The sequence below is a fragment of the Haematobia irritans genome, chromosome 4, assembly GCF_050003625.1.
Source record: "Haematobia irritans isolate KBUSLIRL chromosome 4, ASM5000362v1, whole genome shotgun sequence".
Taxonomy (NCBI): domain Eukaryota; kingdom Metazoa; phylum Arthropoda; class Insecta; order Diptera; family Muscidae; genus Haematobia; species Haematobia irritans.
The window spans coordinates 204,266,499-204,289,305 of NC_134400.1; the positions used below are offsets into that span (position 1 = coordinate 204,266,499).

The 22,807-nt window shown below is 28.6% G+C and overlaps 1 protein-coding gene across 15 annotated transcripts in view; it reads right to left on the minus strand.

Moving 5' to 3' along the window:
* Window positions 1-22,807, minus strand: part of sif (guanine nucleotide exchange factor still life) — a 335,519-nt gene that overhangs the window by 114,751 nt on the left and 197,961 nt on the right. For all 15 annotated transcript variants that reach the window (XM_075307986.1, XM_075307980.1, XM_075307988.1 and 12 more), the window contains one exon: window positions 17,508-17,639. In XM_075307986.1, coding sequence (XP_075164101.1) covers window positions 17,508-17,639 — 132 coding nt within the window. The remainder of the gene's footprint in view (window positions 1-17,507; window positions 17,640-22,807) is intronic.

Below are 22,807 nucleotides of genomic sequence, written 5' to 3' on the forward strand. Positions count from 1 at the left end.
CCTTTGTACGAAGGAAAACAATTTTAATGTGTAAAATGCCTTAGCGAATGTATACACAGATGTGTGTGTGTGTGAGTGAGTTTGTATCCATGCATCTGGATACAAATGCTTGAATGGCGGTGTTTGTTTATTTATTGTTGTTGTCATTATTATTGCTGCTCTTTTTTTTACATTTCGTTACGTTCTTTTTTGTTCTCCATGTAGCGAACCAATATGAATGAGAAACGAATAGGGGTCGTGCCACAACCAAGACATGAGAAAAGGGTGATTGGGGGGAGAGGCAAGGGGAGGTTATGAAGGAAAATTAAATTGAAAGCAGAAAAATAATTAGAGCGCAAACAGCAGATCTTGGTAACACTTACTAGGCCCAGCTACATATGTGGTGAGAGAGACAGATGAGGTAAGAGAAGAGAGAGAGAGAGAGCGAGGGTGTACTCTTGCTATGCATAGCGCATTGCAATGGCATGCAGTCCAATGCAACACGACTAATTCATTTCCAAAATAAAAAATCTCTACTACGTGTGTGAACATTCGCATGCCTGCTTATGCAAACATACACATACCCAGCAAACACACACACACACACACGCGGGCTTATATAGATGGTAAGCCATAGAATGCATACGATGTATGAATACAACATACTTCAATCCATTGCTAAGCCTGAATATATGGGACATTCCATAAATAAAGTTTTGTACGTCGATTTGTTTTTTGCTCTCTCACGAATTCAATGGACAATTTGGGAAATTTTGTTTCGTTTTTTTTTTCGTTTTCACTTTGCTATGGATGGTGGTATACTCTAGTGAATATATCTGTGGTTTAACGATTCCTATAAACCAAACTGCTAGCCAAACAACTCATGGACCAATGCCCATTATAATAGCCAACAGCAATTTCAGATTGCATAATATTTACAAGCACCCATAGCGACAACATGAAACGTGCTAATATTTGTCACCAACTTCTGTTGCGGACAAATCCTTTGCTTTACACCCAGATATCATATATTCCGCAATTCCAAGCAGGTACATGCCATACACATACCATACATAGACCAAAGCCTAGATGTCAGGCATTACATTTGCCTCTTAATTATTTATGGATGCGATGTGATGGTCATGTGGGTAGCTAGGAGGCAAGGTGGCTTATAATGCTAATATAAGGCTTTGAAATTTGATGGACATATGCAGACCTAGCAGACACCAAGAAAAAGAGGAATATATAGCATCCTCACCAAATCACATACGAGTACCATATGAGGCAGATGAAAAACCAGCTAGCTTGACAAGCAGATCAAGTGACTTCTGACTTTTTCTTGTCACCACTAACCAAGCAACGAATTTAAATTCGATTTAATGTTGCTGGATTTAACTGTTGCAACGGCAAGGATTTGGTTTTTTTTCATAGAGCATATATATATTTACAACTTTTGTCAGCCTAATATTGGTGGTAGTAACGCAGATTTTCCAGACTCTTTTCTCATAAAGATGCAGCGTCTCACTAATGCCTTCAAATGTCACTCAAACTATTGTCATCCCATGGGGATTTTGTTCCACATGGGAATGACTTAAACAAAAAACGAAATGAATTGAAGGAAACAAAATAGAGTAAAGGATAGAAACCAAGGCAGAAAATTGAATTGAAATATCATATGGGTAAAGTGCACTGCTTTGCTGTTTTTTTGTAGCCATATATACATATAGCCATCCATTGAAATTGCATTTGAATTCATCGCTAGCAGTTGTTGTCTCAATTGAAATCGTTGTGGTTTATGTCACAGTTGGGGGAGGGGTTGGCAAATGTGATTCTGGATTAAAAAAAAAACTCAAAAAATTTAAGATGAAATTTAACTTTCGAAACGAACGAAATATATTTTAAAGATTTTCAAGAGTGGAAAGGGTAATCAAATTGTGTAAAAAAATTTCATTTTAGGGATGGTACATTCCAAAACTATGAACCTAAGGATATTACTAATTTACTTAAAGATCGAGGGGAAACAATGAAACAGAACTTAAAAAATCTTAATTTGATCCTTTGCATCAAATATTTTATTTCTGTAGAAAATTTTATTTCTATAGAAAAGTTTGTCAAAAATGTTTATTAAAATTTTATTTCTATAGAAAAATTTGTCAAAATTTTATTCCAATAGAAAATTTTGTCACAATTTTGTTTCCATGGGAAATTTTGTCAAAATGTTGTTTCTATGGAAAATTGTGTCAAAATTTTATTTCCATAGAAAATTTTGTTAAAATTTTATTTTATTTTTATTTTTTTAAATTTAATTCTATAGAAAATTTTGTCAACATTTTATTTCTATAGAAAATTTTGTTAGAATTTTAATTCTATACAAAACATTTTAAAAATTTTATTTCTAATTTGTCAAAAGTTCATTTCTATAGAAAATTTTGTCAAAATTTTATTTCTATAGAAAATGTCAAAATTTTATATCTATAGAAAATTTTGTCAAAATTTTATTTCTATGGAAAATTTTGTCAAAATTTTATTTCTATAGAAAATTTTGTTAAAATGTTGTTTCTATAGAAAATTTTGTTTCTATGGAAAATTTTGTTAAAATTTTATTTGTACAGAAAATTTTTTAAAATTTTATTTCTATAGAAAATTTTGCCAAAATTTTATTTCTATAGAAAATTGTGCCAACATTTTATGTCTATAGAAAATTTTGTTAAAATTTTAGTTCTATAGAAAAATTTTTAAAAATTTTATTTCTAATTTGTCAAAATTTTATTTCTATAGAAAATTTTTTTCAAAATTTTATTTTGATAGAAAATTTTGTCAAAATTGTATTTCTATAGAAAATTCTATCAAAATTTTATTCTTATTTTAATTTTATAGAAAATGTTTATATAGAAAATTTTATTTGTACAGAAAACTTTTTAAAATTTTATTTCTATAGAAAATTTTTTAAAATTTTATTTCTGTAGAAAATTTTATTTCTATAAAAAATTCTGTTAAAATTTTATTCCAATAGAAAATTTTGTCACAATTTTGTTTCTATGGAACATTTTGTCAAAATTTTATTTCTATAGAAAATTTTTTTAAAATTTTATTTTGTCAAAATGTTGTTTCTATTGAAAATTTGGACAAAATTTTATTTCTATAGAAAATTTTGTTAAAATTTTATTTCTATGGAAAATTTTGTCAACATTTTATTTCTATAGAATATTTTGTTCCTATGGAAAATTGTGCCAAATTTTATTTCTATAGAAAATTTTGTTAAAATTTTATTTCCATAGAAAATGTTGTAAAAATTTTATTTGTATAGAAAATTTTTTAAAATTTAATTCTATAGAAAATTTTGTCAAAATTTTATTTCTATAGAAAATTCTATCAAAATTTTATTTCTATAGAAAATTTTATTAAAATTTTATTTCTATAGAAAATTTTGTCAAAATTTTATTTCTTTAGAAAATTTTGTTAACATTTTATTTCTATAGAAAATTTTATCAAGATTTTATTTCAATAGAAAATTTTGTTTAAATATTTTTTTGTCAAAATGTTGTTTATTTCTATAGAAAATTATGTTAAAATTTTATTTCTATGGAAAATTGTGCCAAAATTTTATTTCTATAGAAAATTTTGTCAAAATTTTATTTCTGTAGAAAATTCTATCAAAATTTTATTTCTATAGAAATACCACATTCCTCATCAGCAACCTCTATTTGCAGAAAAACTATCAACCAATTATCAGAATAAATTCAGGCAGTTCATTAAACCCAACAATGAATCACACTTTAACCTTCCGAAAAAAGGTTTTGTATGATAGCCGGCTTATGCCGAAATAATTTTTTTTTGTTTTGAATTTATTTCGGCATAAGCCGGCTATCATACAAAACCTTTTTTCGGAGGGTTCAAGTGTGGTTCATTGTTGGGTTTAATGAGCTGCCTGAATTTATTCTGATAATTGGTTGATAGTTTTGCTGCAAGTAGAGGATGCTGATGAGGAATGTGGTAATTCCGAAACGTGCGTCCATCCAACCATCTTGCAGTCTATAGGGCTTTGCCCAAATAAATTTGACAAACATTCTTTTCCTCTGTTGGTTAAGCTACACTTGTAGTTTAGTCAATGTATGGTTTTAAGATGAAATAAAAAAACAACAACAAAATTTTATTACTATAGAATTTTTTTTTTATTTCTATATAACTGGAAAGGGATTTCCCAGTTCTGGGAATTTTTCATTAAACTAGCTAAAGTGCTTTAAGTGAAGATCAGTTGATAAATGACTAGAAAACTCCAAGTGGTTATCGTTAGAACACCAGAAATAATCCGAAAAGTAAAGGTCATAGTTGATCGAAATCTGCGCCGCAGTAATAGAAAACTTGTCCGTTAGCTGAACATAATACGAGAACAGAAGCAACACAAGAGGTCACCGATGCACAAGATGTACATGGAACCTAAGTTGGTCCATATTAATCCAAAAATTTGATATAGCCATCCACAGATTTCACTTAATGAGCGCGGTTTACTCTCCATCCTATCAGCCCGAAAATAGGTACATGATTGAATAACCCCATAAAAACGGGTCCATACACACAAACAAAATTTCATTAAAATTGAGCCAACGAAAATTTTTCATTGATATAACGAAATATTTTCATTAAGACAATGAAAATATTCGTTAATAGTACGAAAATTTTCGTTGATAAACAGAATATTCATTATGGTAACGAAAGATTTCCTTATATTAATGAATTTGCTTCATTGGCTCAATTAGAGGTCTGCATCGAATAACTTTTCACTACATGTATGCAATTCGCTGTCGAATATAGTACATACACTGTCTTTCTCTCAGAGCGCAAGTAGTGAAGTGAAGAGAACACTTGCTTGTCAAATACCACCAAGTACTTATCCGAAACAATATGTGTTCCGAAAAAAAGGAACAATAAAAATGTAAGTACTTGAGAAAAAGTACAACATGGATTCTCTTCACTTCACGTGGTACCACAAGTATTTCTCTGTTATGTGCGAAGCAAAACTTTCCATTATTATTAATCATAGATATGTATGTATCTCACATATTTCATATATTTATGTATGTCACACACTTACCTTAACGTTTGCCGTTCTTTATATCAATTCGAAAACATATATTATGGAGAGTAACTGTTTTCTTGTATTTCTGAAACTGCACGTGGTACATGGAGTACTCTATGAAGTTTTGTTCTCGCAACATACTCGACGTGATCACTCCGAGTACACTTCAATAAGAGAGAAAGAGGAATATGTGTTTGTTGGTAGTGAAGACATCAGAGTAGCAACAAGAAGTTACTCGTGGCTTTTGGTGTTCATTAAAATGTGTACCAATTGTTTTGCGACTCTCTCAAATAGATGTACTCATTTAGCAAGTACACGTGTACTCTGCATTTACAAATGGAATTGTGTAGACCTCTAGGCTCAATTTTAATGACAAATTTCGTTAATATAACGAAACTTTTTCTACCAGTGTACCGATAACACGACCATAATGTTAAAGGTAGACAGCCGCTGTCGTAGAGAGCTTAGAACAACATAATATTTCTCTGTAGTGGGTACCTTGACATGATGTTATAATAGGTAATAAAGATGCACATGTGCTGGTTAAAGAAGTCACATATAAAATTGGAATATATCGAAACGCATACTTAGATATGGTCATCATCAATACCAATTTCCAGATTTGCGGTAAATACAACAAACAGACAGACATACACCGTGGGCTATAAATTTCAAATGTAATTTTAAATATAAATTTCCCAAAAAATATGTAAAATAAAATAAAACAAAATAAATTATTTTTTCAATAAAAATAAATTAATTTTACCATTAATGTGACAATGAACCTTTTTGCCATGGACAATTTTAATATCTCTGATTTATATAGGCCAATTTACCAGATCAAGTTTTTCATAGCTTTTCCGTAAATTTCTTTAAAGAAAAAACAAAAATATAAAAATAAACTGAAACAAAATAATTTTTTTCTAACAAAACTAAGTTAACTCTAGCATCAATTTAGGGATGGCCTTTGTTTTTCTTTGTATCATCTTAACAACTCTCATCTAAATGTTTCTCTTTAAATTTTTCATGTCCTTTTCCCAAGGCTATAGGGCTATTATAGTACTTTGTTATAGAATTTACGATAATGCTCTCAAGTTTAGTGGTTATCTCGAAAGGTCTACATTATTCATCTCAATGTCGATATGAAGAGGAAATAGAAAAGATGACCTATAACATAAGAGGTAACTGTAAATGTTAATAGCTCTTAAGTATATCCCTTCAATAAAGGTACTTTATATTTAATTTTCCAGATCTATGCTTAAGTTATGGCTATCATCAGTATCATCATCATCATCATACTCATCATTATATCTCTATGATGCTAGATATTTTGCGGCTTAGAGATAAGAGCTTGGTCTCTATATGAGCAGCACACTCACTCACTTCATTGTTTCACATAGTTTTTCTTTTTCCAAGTTTCCTTACATAAATCTAAAACCCCCCCATTTACTTACAGTCACACACAATCTGGGAATAAGCATATCGGTATCTTGATATATGGGCTGGTTGAGTGTAAGGAATGTTTATGTGTGGGAGAGTTTATAAAGAGGATACTTTAGTTTGTTATCTTCATTGTCTCTATTGCTCTCACTCTCTAACTCTAGTATCTCTGTGGTGTGGAGAAGTCTTAATTACTTCCTTAAATGCACTGCCATTTCTCTCTCTCTTCCATTTGTCATTGATGTTTGTAGGTTTATTTTTTTCCTATGCTCATTCGTTCGGTCGTTCATTTGTTTTAATTTGAGGGCGGGAAATGCATTGCGGAAAGCTATATAAAATTTCAAGAGTCTATGGAGTGGTTTACTTTGTTAGCCATTCATTTCATTTGTTTGCGGTGCTAAATTATAACGTTGTCGTTTTGTTGGAGGATTTTTCGTGTGTGTGCGTGGGTATGTGTGCACATCCCCTTATTCACTTTAGATTCATTAAGGGAAAATTTCTAGGCTTAGTAGAAATAAAAGCCGGCGTTTGTAATTTCAAACTTTGTGGCCAAAAATGAATGCCTTTAGGTATAAGTGAAAGAGTGTATGTGTGTATGTATGTGTAATGAATATGCGAAAGAATTTTTCAAGCTATTCTAATTGTGGCAGAGGCTACTTTTTCATTGGGAATAAGAACATTTTTGTAGCTGGTGTTGCTTAAATACTGCCAACACTAAGGGTCTCCATATTTTCTCGATTGTGTTTTGTTTAGTGCGAAATCCATTTAGTTTTTGTTGTTGGTTGGCATAGAGTCTAAAAACTTCTAGTAGTAATATTTCAATAGTGCCGGAGTTCCGAAAACTATTTTACCAGTCCAAATAGTTTTTCCAGGCTTTATTGGTTGCCGCTGCTCTATGTCCACGATGATAAAAATAATTCCATGGAAAATTTCTGTTGTAGGGAGGCGTGTCATTATGTTTTTCTTTCTCCTTTAGAATTTCAAACAAAACAAATTAGCTTCGAATGTTGTTGAAAATTTTCCTAATGAAATCATAATAGGGTATGTGTTGATAATTATTTTGTTTAATTTTTGTTGTTGTTTGAAGCAGAAGTTAGTCTTCCCTATGTCTATGTGAGTAAATGAATAACAAGTAATCCGTAGCAACATCAAAGTTGAGTTCTGGCAACAAAAAGTTCTTTACACAAAAACAAAAATGTGTGTTTGTTTTGCTTATGTGTGAGGGGGACCTATATATCTCGTTAAGTTAAAGCGGTTGTTATGGAAATCAAAAAGACGACTTTATGATTTTTCCAAAAATTTTGCAGATTTTTCGATGACTAAAAATTCGATTTTCCGAGTAGTTTACGGTTGCCTACCAATACGGAGGTTGTTTTAGCAGTTCAATAGCTCATGCTATTAATCTTACTAAACCACAACGCAGAAGGTAACAGAAAAATGACTGGATATTAACCCAAAACAATCTATCCTAAAATAGCTTTAATGAAACATCAGGGCATTGATGATTAGTTTTTTACAAATATGGCAAAACAGACAAGTTCATGCTAGACGGAAATCTCGATTTTGTAAAAGTCATAGCCAAAAACCCGATTTTATTGCATTTTAGTCGAAAAAAGCATGCGATTCTATATTATCGATTTTTTATTTCGATAGAAAATTTTGTCAAAATTTTATTTCTATAGAAAATTTTTGCAAAATTTTATTTCTATAGAAAATTTTTACAAAATTTTATTCCTATAGAAATTTTTTACAAAATTTTATTTCTATAGAAAATTTTGTAAAAATTTTATTTCTATAGGAAATTTTTGCAAAATTTTATTTTTATAGAAAATTTTTGCAAAATTTTATTTTTATAGAAAATTTTTGCAAAATTTTATTTCTATAGAAAATGTTTGTAAATTTTTTTTCTATAAAAATTGTTTGCAAAATTTTATTTCTATAACAAATTGTTGCAAACTTTTATTTCTATAAAAATTGTTTGCAAAATTTTATTTCTATAGAATATTTTGTCAAAATTTTATTTCTATCAAATATTTTGTAAAAATTTTATTTCTATAGGAAATTTTTGCAAAATTTTCTTTTATAGATAATTTTTGCAAAATTTTATTTCTATAGAAAATGTTTGCAAAATTTTTTTTCTATAGAAAATTTTTGCAAAATTTTATTTCTATATAAAATTTTTGCAAAATTTTATTTCTATAGAAAATTTTGTCAAAATTTTATTTCTATATAAAATTTTTTGCAAAATTTTATTTCTATAGAAAATTTTTGCAAAATTTTATTTCTATAGAAAATTTTTGCAAAATTTTTTTTCTATAGAAAATTTTTGCAAACTTTTATTTCTATAGAAAATTTTTACAAAATTTTATTTCTATAGAAAATTTTGTCAAAATTTTATTTCTATCGAAAATTTTGTAAAAATTTTATTTCTATAGGAAATTTTTGCAAAATTTTATTTTTATAGAAAATTTTTGCAAAATTTTATTTCTATAGAAAATTTTTGCAAAATTTTTTTCTATAGAAAATTTTTGCAAAATTTTCTATTATAAATATTTCTATAGAATATTTTGTCAACATTTTATTTATTTAGAAAATTTTGTCAAAATTTTATTTTTATAGACATTTTTTCAAAATCTTATTTCTATAGAAAATTTTGTCTAAATTTTATTTTTATAGAAAATTTTGTCAAAATAGTATTTTCTTTAAAAAAAGAAGCTCTTGGCAATAATCTTCCAGTGGAATTTTTGTTGAAATTTAGTAAAAAGTACTTTCTTAAAAATTGTATTTTCCATCCCTGACATGCATACAAACTAAAGGGTGGTTAAATTTCAAGGGCCGATGTTGAATGTGAACCACACCTAAACGCCAAGTTTTTTTCCGAATTTTATTTGACATTTCTCTATTTCAGACTTATTCAATTTGAACCATGGACGTCGTGAATGGGCAGAATGGTTCCAAGAAATGGCAACAGTGGATGATCAATTTTCGAAGAAAATCACCTTCAGTGATGAGACACATTTTCACCTCAGTGGTTTCGTCAATAAACAGAATTGCCGCATTTGGGCGAATGAGAATCCAAGAGTGATTGTCGAAAAACCAATGCACCCACAAAGAGTGACTGTTTGGTGCGGTTTATGGGCTGGCGGCATCATCGGGCCGTATTTTTTCCAAAATGAGGCCGGTCAGGCAGTTACTGTGAATGGTGTTCGCTATCGTGAGATGATAACGAACTTTTTATGGTCCGAATTGGAAGATATGGATGTGGACGATATGTGGTTTCAGCAGGACGGTGCCACTTGCCACACAGCTAACGCAACAATGGCTCTTTTGCGCAACAAATTCAATGGCCGTGTTATCTCACGTAATGGCGATGTCAATTGGCCGCCAAGATCATGTGATTTGACACCGTTGGACTTTTTTCTTTGGGGTTATTTGAAAGAAAAGGTGTACGTCGATAAGCCAGCAACAATTCAAGAGCTAAAGGATGAGATATTTCGGCACATTAACGGCATAGAACCTCCATTATGCCTCAGCGTCATCGAAAATTTGGACCATCGGATGAAGGTGTGCCACCGAGATCGCGGCGCCCATTTGGCCGATATTTTGTTCCATACATAATTGAGTAATACCAATATATCATAATAAAATAAAATTACAATAATTTCCTAAAAGTTTGTGTTTTATTCAAAATCAACATCGGCCCTTGAAACTTTAGCCACCCTTTACAATCGTATTACTCTCATTGCTTTAGCTTACTCTCTTACTACCAATGATCTTCCAGTGACTCTCAAGCTTATTTCTCAATGCCAGCATAACAAAAGCTTTCACACATAACTAACAAAACAACAGCTACTCAAACTAACACAATAAAAACAATAATGTTAATATTAAAAATAAGAAATGCATTTATCTCCTTTAAAATTTTATCAAATTATCAAAAAATTAATGCAATTCGTTAAATCTACGGAATATTTTTATTCGCTTGATAGCAAATATCCAATATCCACCAAAAATCTCGTAACCGCTTACAAAAAGAATGTGGCGTTTTGATATGTGTATATACAGAGTGTCTGATATCTATTGCAATCAACTTGAGGTTGCTGCCATTTTCTTAGCGCTTGTCTGACAGTTGATAGATTTATTCCAGTGACAGTTCATTTTATTGTTTACAAACTTACAAAAGCATTTTGTTCTATTAACATAAATTCAGAAATAAAATTATACGATATGGCGTTCAACCGTGATAATGTAATTATAATAATATAGTCATTTCAAAAATTTTAAAAATGTTAAAATTCGAAAAATTTACATTTAATTTTAAAAAATCCAAGGTTTCCACATTTCACCAAAGTTTTAATTTTTTGGGAGAGTAACTTCTTTTGTTTTTGGGGCCCGTGTGAATAAACCCAAAAATAAAATAAACATCGATTTCCGTTTTGGAATTGTACTTCGTTTTCAATGGGGTCTATTTTCGCATTCTGGCATTTGACAATATTGGCAACTATACACACTTTTCTTGTTATATGAATAGTATTGTATCGCATCAGATTTATATTTCTGAGATTTTCATAGTGCCAAGCATAACTCCAAAAAGAAATTGGGGTTTATTTTTATTTAAAATATTGGGGTTTATTTTCATAATGCAAACAAGCCCCAAATATCAAATGAAATTATCCCAAAAAAAAAAAAACAACATACACATTTGGAGTTATTGTTTTCCATATAATTTTTTGGGGGCCTAATTCATTCAAGTTTTGAGGCTTCATTTAGGTTTCATGGGGCCCAAGGTTTCCACATTTTAAATAGACCGAGAATTTGACTTTTCGATCCTTGTTAAAATCTCTGTTTTGTAGTAATTTTTGTTGTTGTTACCATTTTTAAATCTTTTTTTTTTCCATTACATTTATCATCTATGATGTGCATTCAAGACATCGGTGCACGAAGTTAAAAGAAAATAAGTTTTACATTAACCCCTATCCTGTACTAGAGGGTCAAAATTGCCCAAACAAATTTTTTTTCAAGAATTTTATTCTAAAGAACTAGTTTAGTTTAAAGCTCTATTTGGCTGAGCCCTATAAAAAAGTTCCAAAACAATGTTTAAAATACATATATATGAATAAATTTATATTGGGCAAATTTTTCCCACTAATGCAATATGCTGTATTTTTTATGTACAGGATAAGGGTTAAGAAATTTCTATTATTAAAGCTTTTAAAAAATATCACATTAACTGAGATTTTCGCACGTAGAACATCTCACCTCTACCACATTCTCTTGAATGTATGCACCATGGTATTGCTCTCATTACTTTAGCTTACTCTTTTTCCCACCAATGCCCTTCCAATGACTCTCAAACTTATTTCTTCAAGCCAGTATAATAAAACCCACACACACACATTCAGTAGATATTTTTTGCTTTGGAAATACACAACTCCAGTATATGGTTGTTCGCAATCGAATTACTAGAGGTTTAATGTCATACATTTGTCGTGTATGATTCCTTCTTTTATTGTAAAATGTTGTGATTGAAACATTTTTTGTTGAAATTTTATATAAAAATATGTAGACTACGAGATATTATTTTTATTTTGACAATTTTGTGTGGAGAAAAATTTTTGTTTAGAAAATTTTTAGTCATATCATAAATTTTGTTATACAAAAATGTGTTTCATTAAAAAAGAAAATATTAGTTATTTATGTCATAAGACAAGAAAAATTTCTTTGTTTTTTTTTAGAGAAAGATCATGTGCCTTTTCTAGGGGAAAATACCATATTACTCTAATTATTCGCCTCATATTAGATCATCAGTAGTACATATCCATAGTCATATTCATGTGTATATCAAACTATAGAATATGAAATTTCCCACAAAAAAAAACGTACTCCTAATTCTAGCCTAAGGTCTATTTGCAATTTTTTTCAAAGTGTCCCAGTTTTGTTGTAGTTGTTGTTTGTGGTGTTTTCAATATATGCTTCAGGTGAAAGTTAGATAACTGTTGATCATTGTCGCCGAATGGGGGGTGTTGGCAACCACACTCAGTGTCATGGTGTCGTGTTGGAGATTTTTTTTGCGAAGGCAACTAACAAGAGCATATACAATTTTTTTCTGAACATAGGAGGTGATATGAAAAAATTTCCAATATATTTTTTTGTTTTTCGTTTTTTTTTTTTACATATTTTGCGAATATTGATTTATACCTTTGGTTGAAAAATTTTAATGATAAAACTTTGTGAACAAAATATGTCATACATTTTTATATATATTGCAATGAAAATAGCTGGTAATCAAGTGATAGTGGATAATGGGGTGGTGAAGAGGGAGGTCAGCATAGCAATTCATTCTGATTTCAGAAATGTATTTATATGTGATATAACTATGTCCGTCTGTCTGTTGCAATTACACTACAGTCTTTAATAACGAAGCTATAATCCTGAAATTTGCCTGAAAACATGAGGATGGACAGCAATAGGTAACGGATATAAACAGATTTCATATAAGAAAAAAAAAAAACGAATATAAGAAAGTAAGTAAATTTTGGTAAAAAAAGATTTTGTATAAGGAAAACGTTTGTAAAAAGAACAATTTTACAATCGCTGGACGTAATTAAAATCCCATTATAAATATATTTCACAGAAGAAAATCTGGAAAATGAGCCACAAAACCCAACTGAAACAAGGTTAGGTTAGGTGGCAGCTCGATATTTCAGGCTCACTTAGACTATTCAGTCCATTGTGATACCACATCGGTGAACTTCTCCCTTATCACTGAGTGCTGCCCGATTCCATGTTAAGCTCAATGACAAGGGACCTCCTTTTTATAGCCGAGTCCGAACGGCGTTCCACATTGAAGTGATACCACTTAGAGAAGCTTTGAAACCCTTAGAAATGTCACCAGCATTACTGAGGTGGAATAATCCACCGCTGAAAAACTTTTTGGTGTTCGGTCGAAGCAGGAATCGAACCCACGATCTTGTGTATGAAAGGCGGGCATGCTAACCATTGCACCACGGTGGCTCCAAACAAAGCCCAAAAGGCGACACTTCATATTGAATATGAACCCCATGAATATTGGCCCAAACAAACAATGTAATTGATGGGGCGCTATGAAAATGGGTCCAATAAAAACTAGCGCCAATACGGAAAACAGCAAATTTAATTTTATTTTTGGGGCCCTTGTGAATTGTGAAAATGAACCCCCACATTTCAAATGAAAATAAACACCGATTTCCTTTTTGGGAACGTGCTTCGTTTTCAAGTCGAGCTTATTTCCGTATTCTGGGATTTGACAATAAAGGGTGATACGGTCAAAATTTTGTCAATATAAACTTGAAGTATTTCTTTCAATTTTGCATTTAAAAACCTGAACACCCCTCATTTTGAAGGTGTGTGTGTGTGTAGAATGTTGCTCCTATTTTGATTTTGGAATTCACTCTTCAGTTGTCAAAATGCCGTCCAAGCAAGAAGAGCAGCGTATCAAAATTTTGCTCGCGCATCGCGAAAATCCGAGCTACTCGCACGCAAAGCTGGCAAAATCGCTAAAAGTTGCCAAATCAACCGTTACAAATGTAATTAAAGTGTTTGGGGAGCGTTTGTCGACAGCCAGGAAGTCTGGATCGGGGGGAAATCGAAAACCGGAAGCCGCTGAGACGACAAAGAGAGTTGCCGGTAGTTTCAAGCGAAACCCTAACCTCTCTCTCCGAGATGCCGCAAATAAGCTGGGTGTATCGTCTACAACCGTGCATCGAGCCAAAAACCGAGCCGGACTATCGACTTACAAGAAGGTAGTGACTCCAAATCGCGATGATAAACAAAATACGACGACCAAAGCGCGATCCCGGAGGCTGTACACGACGATGCTGACGAAGTTTGACTGCGTGGTAGTGGACGACGAAACCTACGTCAAAGCCGACTACAAGTAGCTTCCGGGACAGGAGTTTTGTACGGCAAAAGGAAGAGGAAATGTAGCAGATATTTTCAAGCACATAAAACTGTCAAAGTTCGCAAAAAATATCTAGTTTGGCAATCCATCTGTACCTGTGGCTTGAAAAGCAGCATTTTCATAGCTTCCGGGACTGTCAACCAAGAAATTTACGTGAAACAGTGTTTGAATAAACGTCTGCTGCCTTTCCTGAAGAAACACGGTTGTTCCGTCCTTTTTTGGCCGGATTTGGCATCTTGCCATTACGGTAAAAAGGCCATGAAGTGGTACGCCGCCAACAACGTGCAGGTGGTTCCCAAGGACAAGAACCCTCCCAACACGCCAGAGCTCCGCCCAATTGAGAAATACTGTCAAAATTTTATTTCTATAGAAAATTTTGTCAAAATTTTATTTCTATAGAAAATTTTGTCACAATTTTCTTTCTATGGAAAATTTTGTCAAAATTTTATTGATATAGAAAATTTTGTCAAAATTCTATTGCTATAGAAAATTTTGTCAAAATTTTATTGCTATAGAAAATTTTGTCAAAATTTTATTTCAATAGAAAATTTTGTCAAAATTTTATTTCAATAGAAAATTTTGTCAAAATTTTATTTCTATAGAAAATTTTATTTCTATAGAAAATTTTGTCAAAATTTCATTTCTATTTTCTATAGAAATGAAATTTTGTCTAAATTTTATTTCTATAGAAACTTTTTTTCTATAGAAAATTTTATCAAAATTTTATTTCTATAGAAAATTTTGTCAAAATTTTATTTCTATAGAAAATTTTGTCAAAATTTTATTTCTATAGAAAATTTTATCAAAATTTTATTTCTATGGCAAATTTTGTCAAAATTTTATTTCAATAGATAATTTTGTCAAAATTTTATTTCTATAGAAAATTTTCTCAAAATTTGATTTCTATAGAAAATTTTGTCAAAATTTTATTTCTATAGAAAATTTTGTCAAAATTTTATTTCTATAGAAAATTTTGTCAAAATTTCATTTCTATTTTCTATAGAAATGAAATTTTGTCTAAATTTTATTTCTATAGAAACTTTTTTTCTATATAAAATTTTCTCAAAATTTTATTTCTATAGAAAATTTTGTCAAAATTTTGTTTCTATAGAACATTTTCTCAAAATTTTATTTCTATAGAAAATTTTATCAAAATTTTATTTTTATGGCAAATTTTGTCAAAATTTTATTTCAATAGATAATTTTGTTTCAATAGATAATTTTGTCAAAATTTTATTTCTATAGAAAATTTTCTCAAAATTTGATTTCTATAGAAAATTTTGTCAAAATTTTATTTCTATAGAAAATTTTGTCAAAATTTTATTTCTATAAAAATTGTGTCAAAATTTTATTTCTATAGAAATTTTGTCAAAATTTTATTTCTATAGAAAATTTTGTCAAAATTTTATTTCTATAGAAAATTTTGTCAAAATTGTATTTCTATAGAAAATTTTGTCAAAATTTTAATTTCATAGAAAAAATTTTGTCAAAATTTTACTTCTATAGAAAAATTTGCAAAACTTCATTTCTATAGAATTTTTTTCAAAATTTTATTTCAATAGAAAACTTTGTCACAATTTTATTTCTATAGAAATTTTTGTCAAAATTTTATTTCTATAGAAGATTTTCTCAAAATTTTATTTCTATAGCAAATTTTGTCAAAATTTTATTTCTATAGTAAATTAATGTTTCTCTTAGTTGGAGGAGAATATTTTCCAAAAATTACCAAACAGTAAATAATCTACTATTTTTGGTAGAATTATACAAACTGTGGCGACCGTATTTGGGGCCAATTTTAATATGTTTCATATTCATTATAAAGAGTAGCCCCATATTTGTGGTCTTGTTTTATTCGGGGTTGTAGACTATTTTCAAGAGGCTCATTTTCAGTATGAGGTATCGTCCACCATTTGCGGCCCTGTTTCATTTGAGTTTCGGGACTCATACATTTGTGCCTTGTTTTACTTGGACCTTGGGACACTTATTTATGATGAAGTATCGCTCAACATTTAGGCCCTGTTTTAGGGGAACATTTTCATGAAGTAACGCCACACATTTGGGGGCCTATTTCATTGTGGTTTTGGAGCTTATACTAATTATGAAATATTTCCCCACTTTGGCGCCTTATTTTATTTGGGTTTTGGGGATCATATTCACTATGAAGTATCGCCCAACGTTTGGGGCTCATATTCATTTTGCGCTACAGATGAGGTCCTGTTTGATTTGGGTTTTGGAGCTCATTTTCATGGGGCTCACATTTGGGGCCATGTTTCGTTTGGGTTTGGGAACCCAGTTGCTTGGGGTCCATTTACATATTGTCCCTAAAGAACCCCCCCCCCCCCCCCCAACTAACTAAGTGGACTATACACACTCCAGTGTTATAACCAAAAATTAATTTCCTTTAACCATATACCATAAAAAAATGGCTTAATCCTAATCAAGCAAATAAGTCATAGGACCTTGAGGTGGGGAAAACACTGAGAAACCAATCAATGCAATCTAAACTTCCTTCACAATTGTCCTTAAATATGCCTTCAGTGTAGATCCTCTTAGTATCCCTTTGATGCATAAAGGTTATCTGCCCATTAGCACTTCGCTTCTGTTTACCGATAACTTTTCTTGTTTTCTTCCATTTCCCTGAATACTGCTCCCAAGAAAACAAGACCAATGTAAAGTGAGGGTCTGTAGGAAGATAATTACAATCTCTTTGCCTCACCAACAACAAACAAGAAAATTGCAATTCAATGTGCAAAATGTTCTTTCATATTTATCCTTTAATGATTTCATTCCTTATCCCTTTAATGGTTTGGAAAATAATTCCGTTTTATGATATGATCGAACAAGAATTAACAAGAAAAATCTTTGGTTGCTGTTGTTGTTTTTCTCATTTAATGAGAAGTTTTAAGGCTATTTGAAAATATGATGCGAAGGCCATGGTCTTATCCAAAAAAGGCTTCTTCATGTCTCTTAATGATATCCTGATTTTCGCATGCGAAATCCTTTTCGACAAAAAAAAAGAAAATCGCAAAAAACCTCTGAAGTGAAATAATTATAAAAGGCTTTTTGACTTACCGATTCGATAGCTTTTTCGATGCGGAAAATCTCCTCTTGCAGTAAATGTAAAGTTCCCGTTTTGCCACGATGCCGGGCAAAGGCAGCCGCACAAGCGCTGTGAATGCTGTTAACCCAGTTCTCCAATTCGACCTGAAATTAAAACAAGTTCACGATGAAGGTAATTTGATTGCAACAACTTGACTTGAGGATGGCACAAAACAAAAAAAAAAAAAACAACGAAAAAAACTCCAGCTTTTATGGAATCAACCAACAGCCACCACCCTATAGCCTTCATTAAGGATGCACACATTTTTTTTTGCCACTTTGGCCCTCATCATCATCATAATAAAAAAATCATCAGTTGCAGTAGCAGGCAAGAAGCAGTGGCAACATCAAGACCATCAACATTATTGCCGCCTCTGGCATTATTCTCATACCCATATGCCAAGTAAAATGAGGGGCAGATAACGGCGCATGGGCCCGAATGGTGGCAAAGGAGGTGGACCTTTTCATATGTCGTAGGGAAGGGGTAGGGCTGCATGTAATTGTTCATTTCAAGGACTAAAGCAAGGCAAGGATGTGTTTAAGAGAAAACTCAAGTCAATTGTAAGCGTGTTTCTTTTATAGAAATGAGTGTGCGTGTGTATGGATATCCGATATATACACATATGTATGTGTGTGTGTGAGTGAGAAAGGGTGTGTGTTTGTTCTCATGTATCTGCCGTTGTATTTATGTTCGCCCACTTGACATCATGTTTATGTTCCTTCCTTGCTACTTGCATTCTTTTGAATCTGAGAGAAGAGGCGGCTGGTTGTCATAAAGGATACTCTATTACAAATGCAATAAGATACTATGTAATGATACGAGGGTAGTGCATACAAGTACTTAGCCTTAATGGTTTATAAAATGGAAATGTTATTTTCCTCTTCCGATGAAATTTTTTTTGGCTTAGTCTTAGACATTACGCCGTTTTAAGTGAAAAATTAAATTTTGGATAATTAAATGTCACAAAAAAAAAAAAAAACAAAAACATGTGCCGTTTATGTGTCCTTTTAAAAAGTTAAGCAAATAATCAAATAAAAGAAAACCCATGTTTTTCTTGGATGTAAATGGAAGAAAAACAGTTTTTTCAAAAAAATATGTGCAAGAAATAAAACAAAATAAAATAAAAATCAAGTATAACAACAAAATTAAAAAATACATTGTACGACCAAGGGATATTTTTTTCGTGAATGGTAACGAAATTTTGGGGTTGAGTTGAGTTGGGGATTTGGCGAGGAATTTCCATAAATTTGTGGATATTTGTGGGGATCATTTTGAAATCCGGTCAGTACAATAAATCAGGTTTGCAATAACTTATTTCGGGGGCTCAAGCGCTAATTTATAATTTTAGTCATTTCTATAGAAATAAAAATTTGACAAAATCTTCTATAGAAATAAAATTTTTGACAAAATTTTCTATAGAAATAAAATTTTGACAAAGATTTCTATAGACATAAAATTTTGACAAAATTTTCCATAGAAATAAAATTTTGATAAAATTTTCTATAGAAATAAAATATTGACAAAATGTTCTATAGACATAAAATTTTGACAAAATTTTCTATAGAAATAAAATTTTTATAAAAATTTCTACAGAAATAAAAATTTGACAAAATTTTCTGTAGAAATAAACTTATGACAAAATTTTCTATAGAAATAAAATTTTGACCAAATTTTCTAAAAAAATAAAATTTTGACAAAATTTTCTATAGAAATAAAACTTTTACAAAATTTTCTATAGAAATAAAAATTTGAGAAAATTTTTATAGAAATAAAAATCTCACAAAATTTTCTATAGAAATAAAAAATTCCCAAAATTTTCTATAAAAATAATATTTTGGTCAAATTTTCTATAGAAATAAAATTTTGACCAAATTTTCTATAAAAATAAAATTTGACAAAATTTTCTATAGAAATAAAAATTTGACAAAGTTTTCTATAGAAATAAAATGTTGACAAATTTTTCTAAAGAAATAATATTTTGATAAAATTTTCTAAGAAATAAAATTTTCTATAGAAATAAAAATTTGACAAAATTTCTATAGAAGTAAAATTTTGACAAAATTGTCTATAGAAATAAACTTATGACAAAATTTTCTATAGAAATAAAATTTTGACAAAATTTTCTATAGAAATAAAAATTTGACAAAATTTTGTATAGAAATAAACTTATGACAAAATTTTCTATAAAACTAAAATTTTGACAAAATTTTCTATAGAAATAAAATGTTGACAAAATTTTCTATAGAAATAAAATTTTGACAAAATTTTCTATAGAAATAAAAATTTGACAAAATTTTCTATACAAATAAAAATTTGACAAAATTTTCTATACAAATAAAAATTTGACAAAATTTTCTATAGAAATAAAGTGTTGAAAAATTTTTCTATAGAAATAATATTTTGACAAAATTTTCTATAGAAATAAAATTTTGAACAAATTTTCTATAAAAATAAAATGTTGACAAATTTTTCTATAGAAATAAACTTATGACAAAATTTTCTATAGAAATAAAATTTTGACAAAATTTTCTATAGAAATAAACTTATGACAAAATTTTCTATAGTAATAAAATTTTGACAAAATTTTGTATAGAAATAAAATTTTGACAAAATTTTCTATAGAAATAAACTTATGACAAAATATTCTATAGAAATAAAATTTTGACAAAATTTTGTATGGAAATAAAATTTTGACAAAATTTTCTATAGAAATAAAATTTTGACAAAATTTTCTATAGAAATAATATTTTGATAAATTTTTCTATAAAAAATATATTTTGATAAAGTTTTCTATAGAAATAAAAATTTGACAAAATTTTCTATAGAAATAAAATTTTCTATAGAAATAAAATTTTGACAACTTTTCCATAGAAATAATATTTTGACAAAATTTTCTATAGAAATAAAATTGTGACAAAATTTTCTATAGAAGTAATAATTTGACAAAAATTTGAAATAAAATTTCGACAAAATTGTCTATAGACATAAAATCTTGAAAAAGTTTTCTATAGAAAACAAACTTTGACAAAATTTTCTATAGAAATAAAATGTTGACAAAATTTTCTATAGAAATAATATTTTGATAAAATTTGCTATAGGAATAAAAATTTGACAAAATTTTCTATAGGAATAAAAATTTGACAAAATTTGTCTACAGAAATAAAATTTTGACAAAATTTTCTATAGACATAAAATTTTGACAAAATTTTCTATAGAAATAAAATTTTGACAAAATTTTCTATAGAAATAAAATTTTGACAAAATTTTCTATAGAAATAAAATTTTGACAAAATTTTCTATAGAAATAAAATTTTGACAAAATTTTCTATAGAAATAATATTTTGATAAAATTTTCTATAAAAATAACATTTTGATAAAATTTTCTATAGAAATAAAAATTTGACAAAATTTTCTAGATAAATAAAAATTTGACAAAATTTTCTAGAGAAATAAACTTAATTTTCTATAGAAATAAAATTTTGACAACATTTTCCATAGAAATAACAAAATTTTGTATAGAAATAAAATTTTGACAAAATTTTGTATAGAAATAAAAATTTGACAAAATTTTCTATAGAAATAAACTTATGACAACATTTTTTATAGAAATAAAATTTTGACAAAATTTTCTATAGAAATAAAATTTTGAAAAAAATTTCTGTAGAAATAATATTTTGATAAAATTTTCTATAGAAATAAACTTATGATAAAACAACATTTTTTATAGAAATAAACTTATAACAAAATTTTCTATAGAAATAAAATTTTGACAAAATTTTCTATAGAAATACAATTTTGACAAAATTTTCTATAGACATAAAATTTTGACAACATTTTCTATAGAAATAAAATGTTGACAAATTTTTCTATAGAAATAATATTTTGATAAAATTTTCTATAGAAATAAAATTTTGATAAAATTTTGTATAGAAATAGAAATTTGACAAAATTTTCTATAAAAATAAAAATTTGACAAAATTGTCTATAGAAATAAATTTATGACAAAATTGTCTATAGAAATAAAATTTTGACAAAATTTTCTATAGAAATAAAAATTTGACAAAATTTTCTATAAAAATAAAACTTTGATAAATTTTTAAAGAAATAAAATTTTGACAAAATCTTCTACAGAAATAAAACTTTGACAAAATTTTCTATAGAAATAAAATGTTGACAAAATTTTCTATAGAAATAATATTTGATAAAATTTGCTATAGGAATAAAAATTTGACAACATTTTCTATAGAAATAAAATTTTGACAAAATTTTCTATAGAAATAATATTTTGACAAAATTTTCTATAGAAATAAAATTTTGACAAAATTTTCTATAGAAATAATATTTTGACAAAATTTTCTATAGAAATAAAATGTTGACAATATTTTTTATAGAAATACAATTTTGGCACAATTTTCTATATAAATAAATTTTTGACACAATTTTCTATAGAAATAAAATTTTGACAAAATTGTGTATACAAATAAAATTTTGACAAAATTTTCTAAAGAAATAAATTTTGATAAAATTTTCTATAGAAATAAACTTATGACAAAAATTTCTATAGAAATAAACTTATGACAAAATTTGCTATAGAAATAAACTTTTAATAAAATTTTCTATAGAAATAAAATTTAGAAAAAATTTTCTACAGAAGATTTTTTGTTTGATAGTTTCTTGGTAGAATTTTCTCCAAATGCTGGTAGATTATTTGCGGCTCGAGTGGCAATCGTGGTCCAGAGTCGTTGTAGTTGTTGAGTGTTATTCAGAAGAGATGCTTGAAGTTATATTTTGTCAGCCGACACATGTCCCGAATAAAATGTTTGATTAGTTTACGTTATGCAAAGGGAGAGTTACAATGTGTGGTGTACAGTGCAGAGCTTAAGAGTACACACTCCGGGTCTCTCTGGGTCGCTTTGGCTACAGTAGCTATTTAACCTGCTCCGATCAGAACAAACTTGGTTTAAAAAATGTTTACGTTTTAAATTTGTGTCCATTAGTCATATCAATTCTGAAATTTCGATTTCTGCTACGAGCCAGAATATATATATATATATATATATATATATATATATATATATATATATATATATATATATATATATATATATATATATATATATATATATATATATATATATATATATATATATATATATATATATATATATATATATATATATATATATATATATATATATATATATATATATATATATATATATATATATACTTTATGGGACCAATATTTCGATGTGTTACAATTGGAATGACA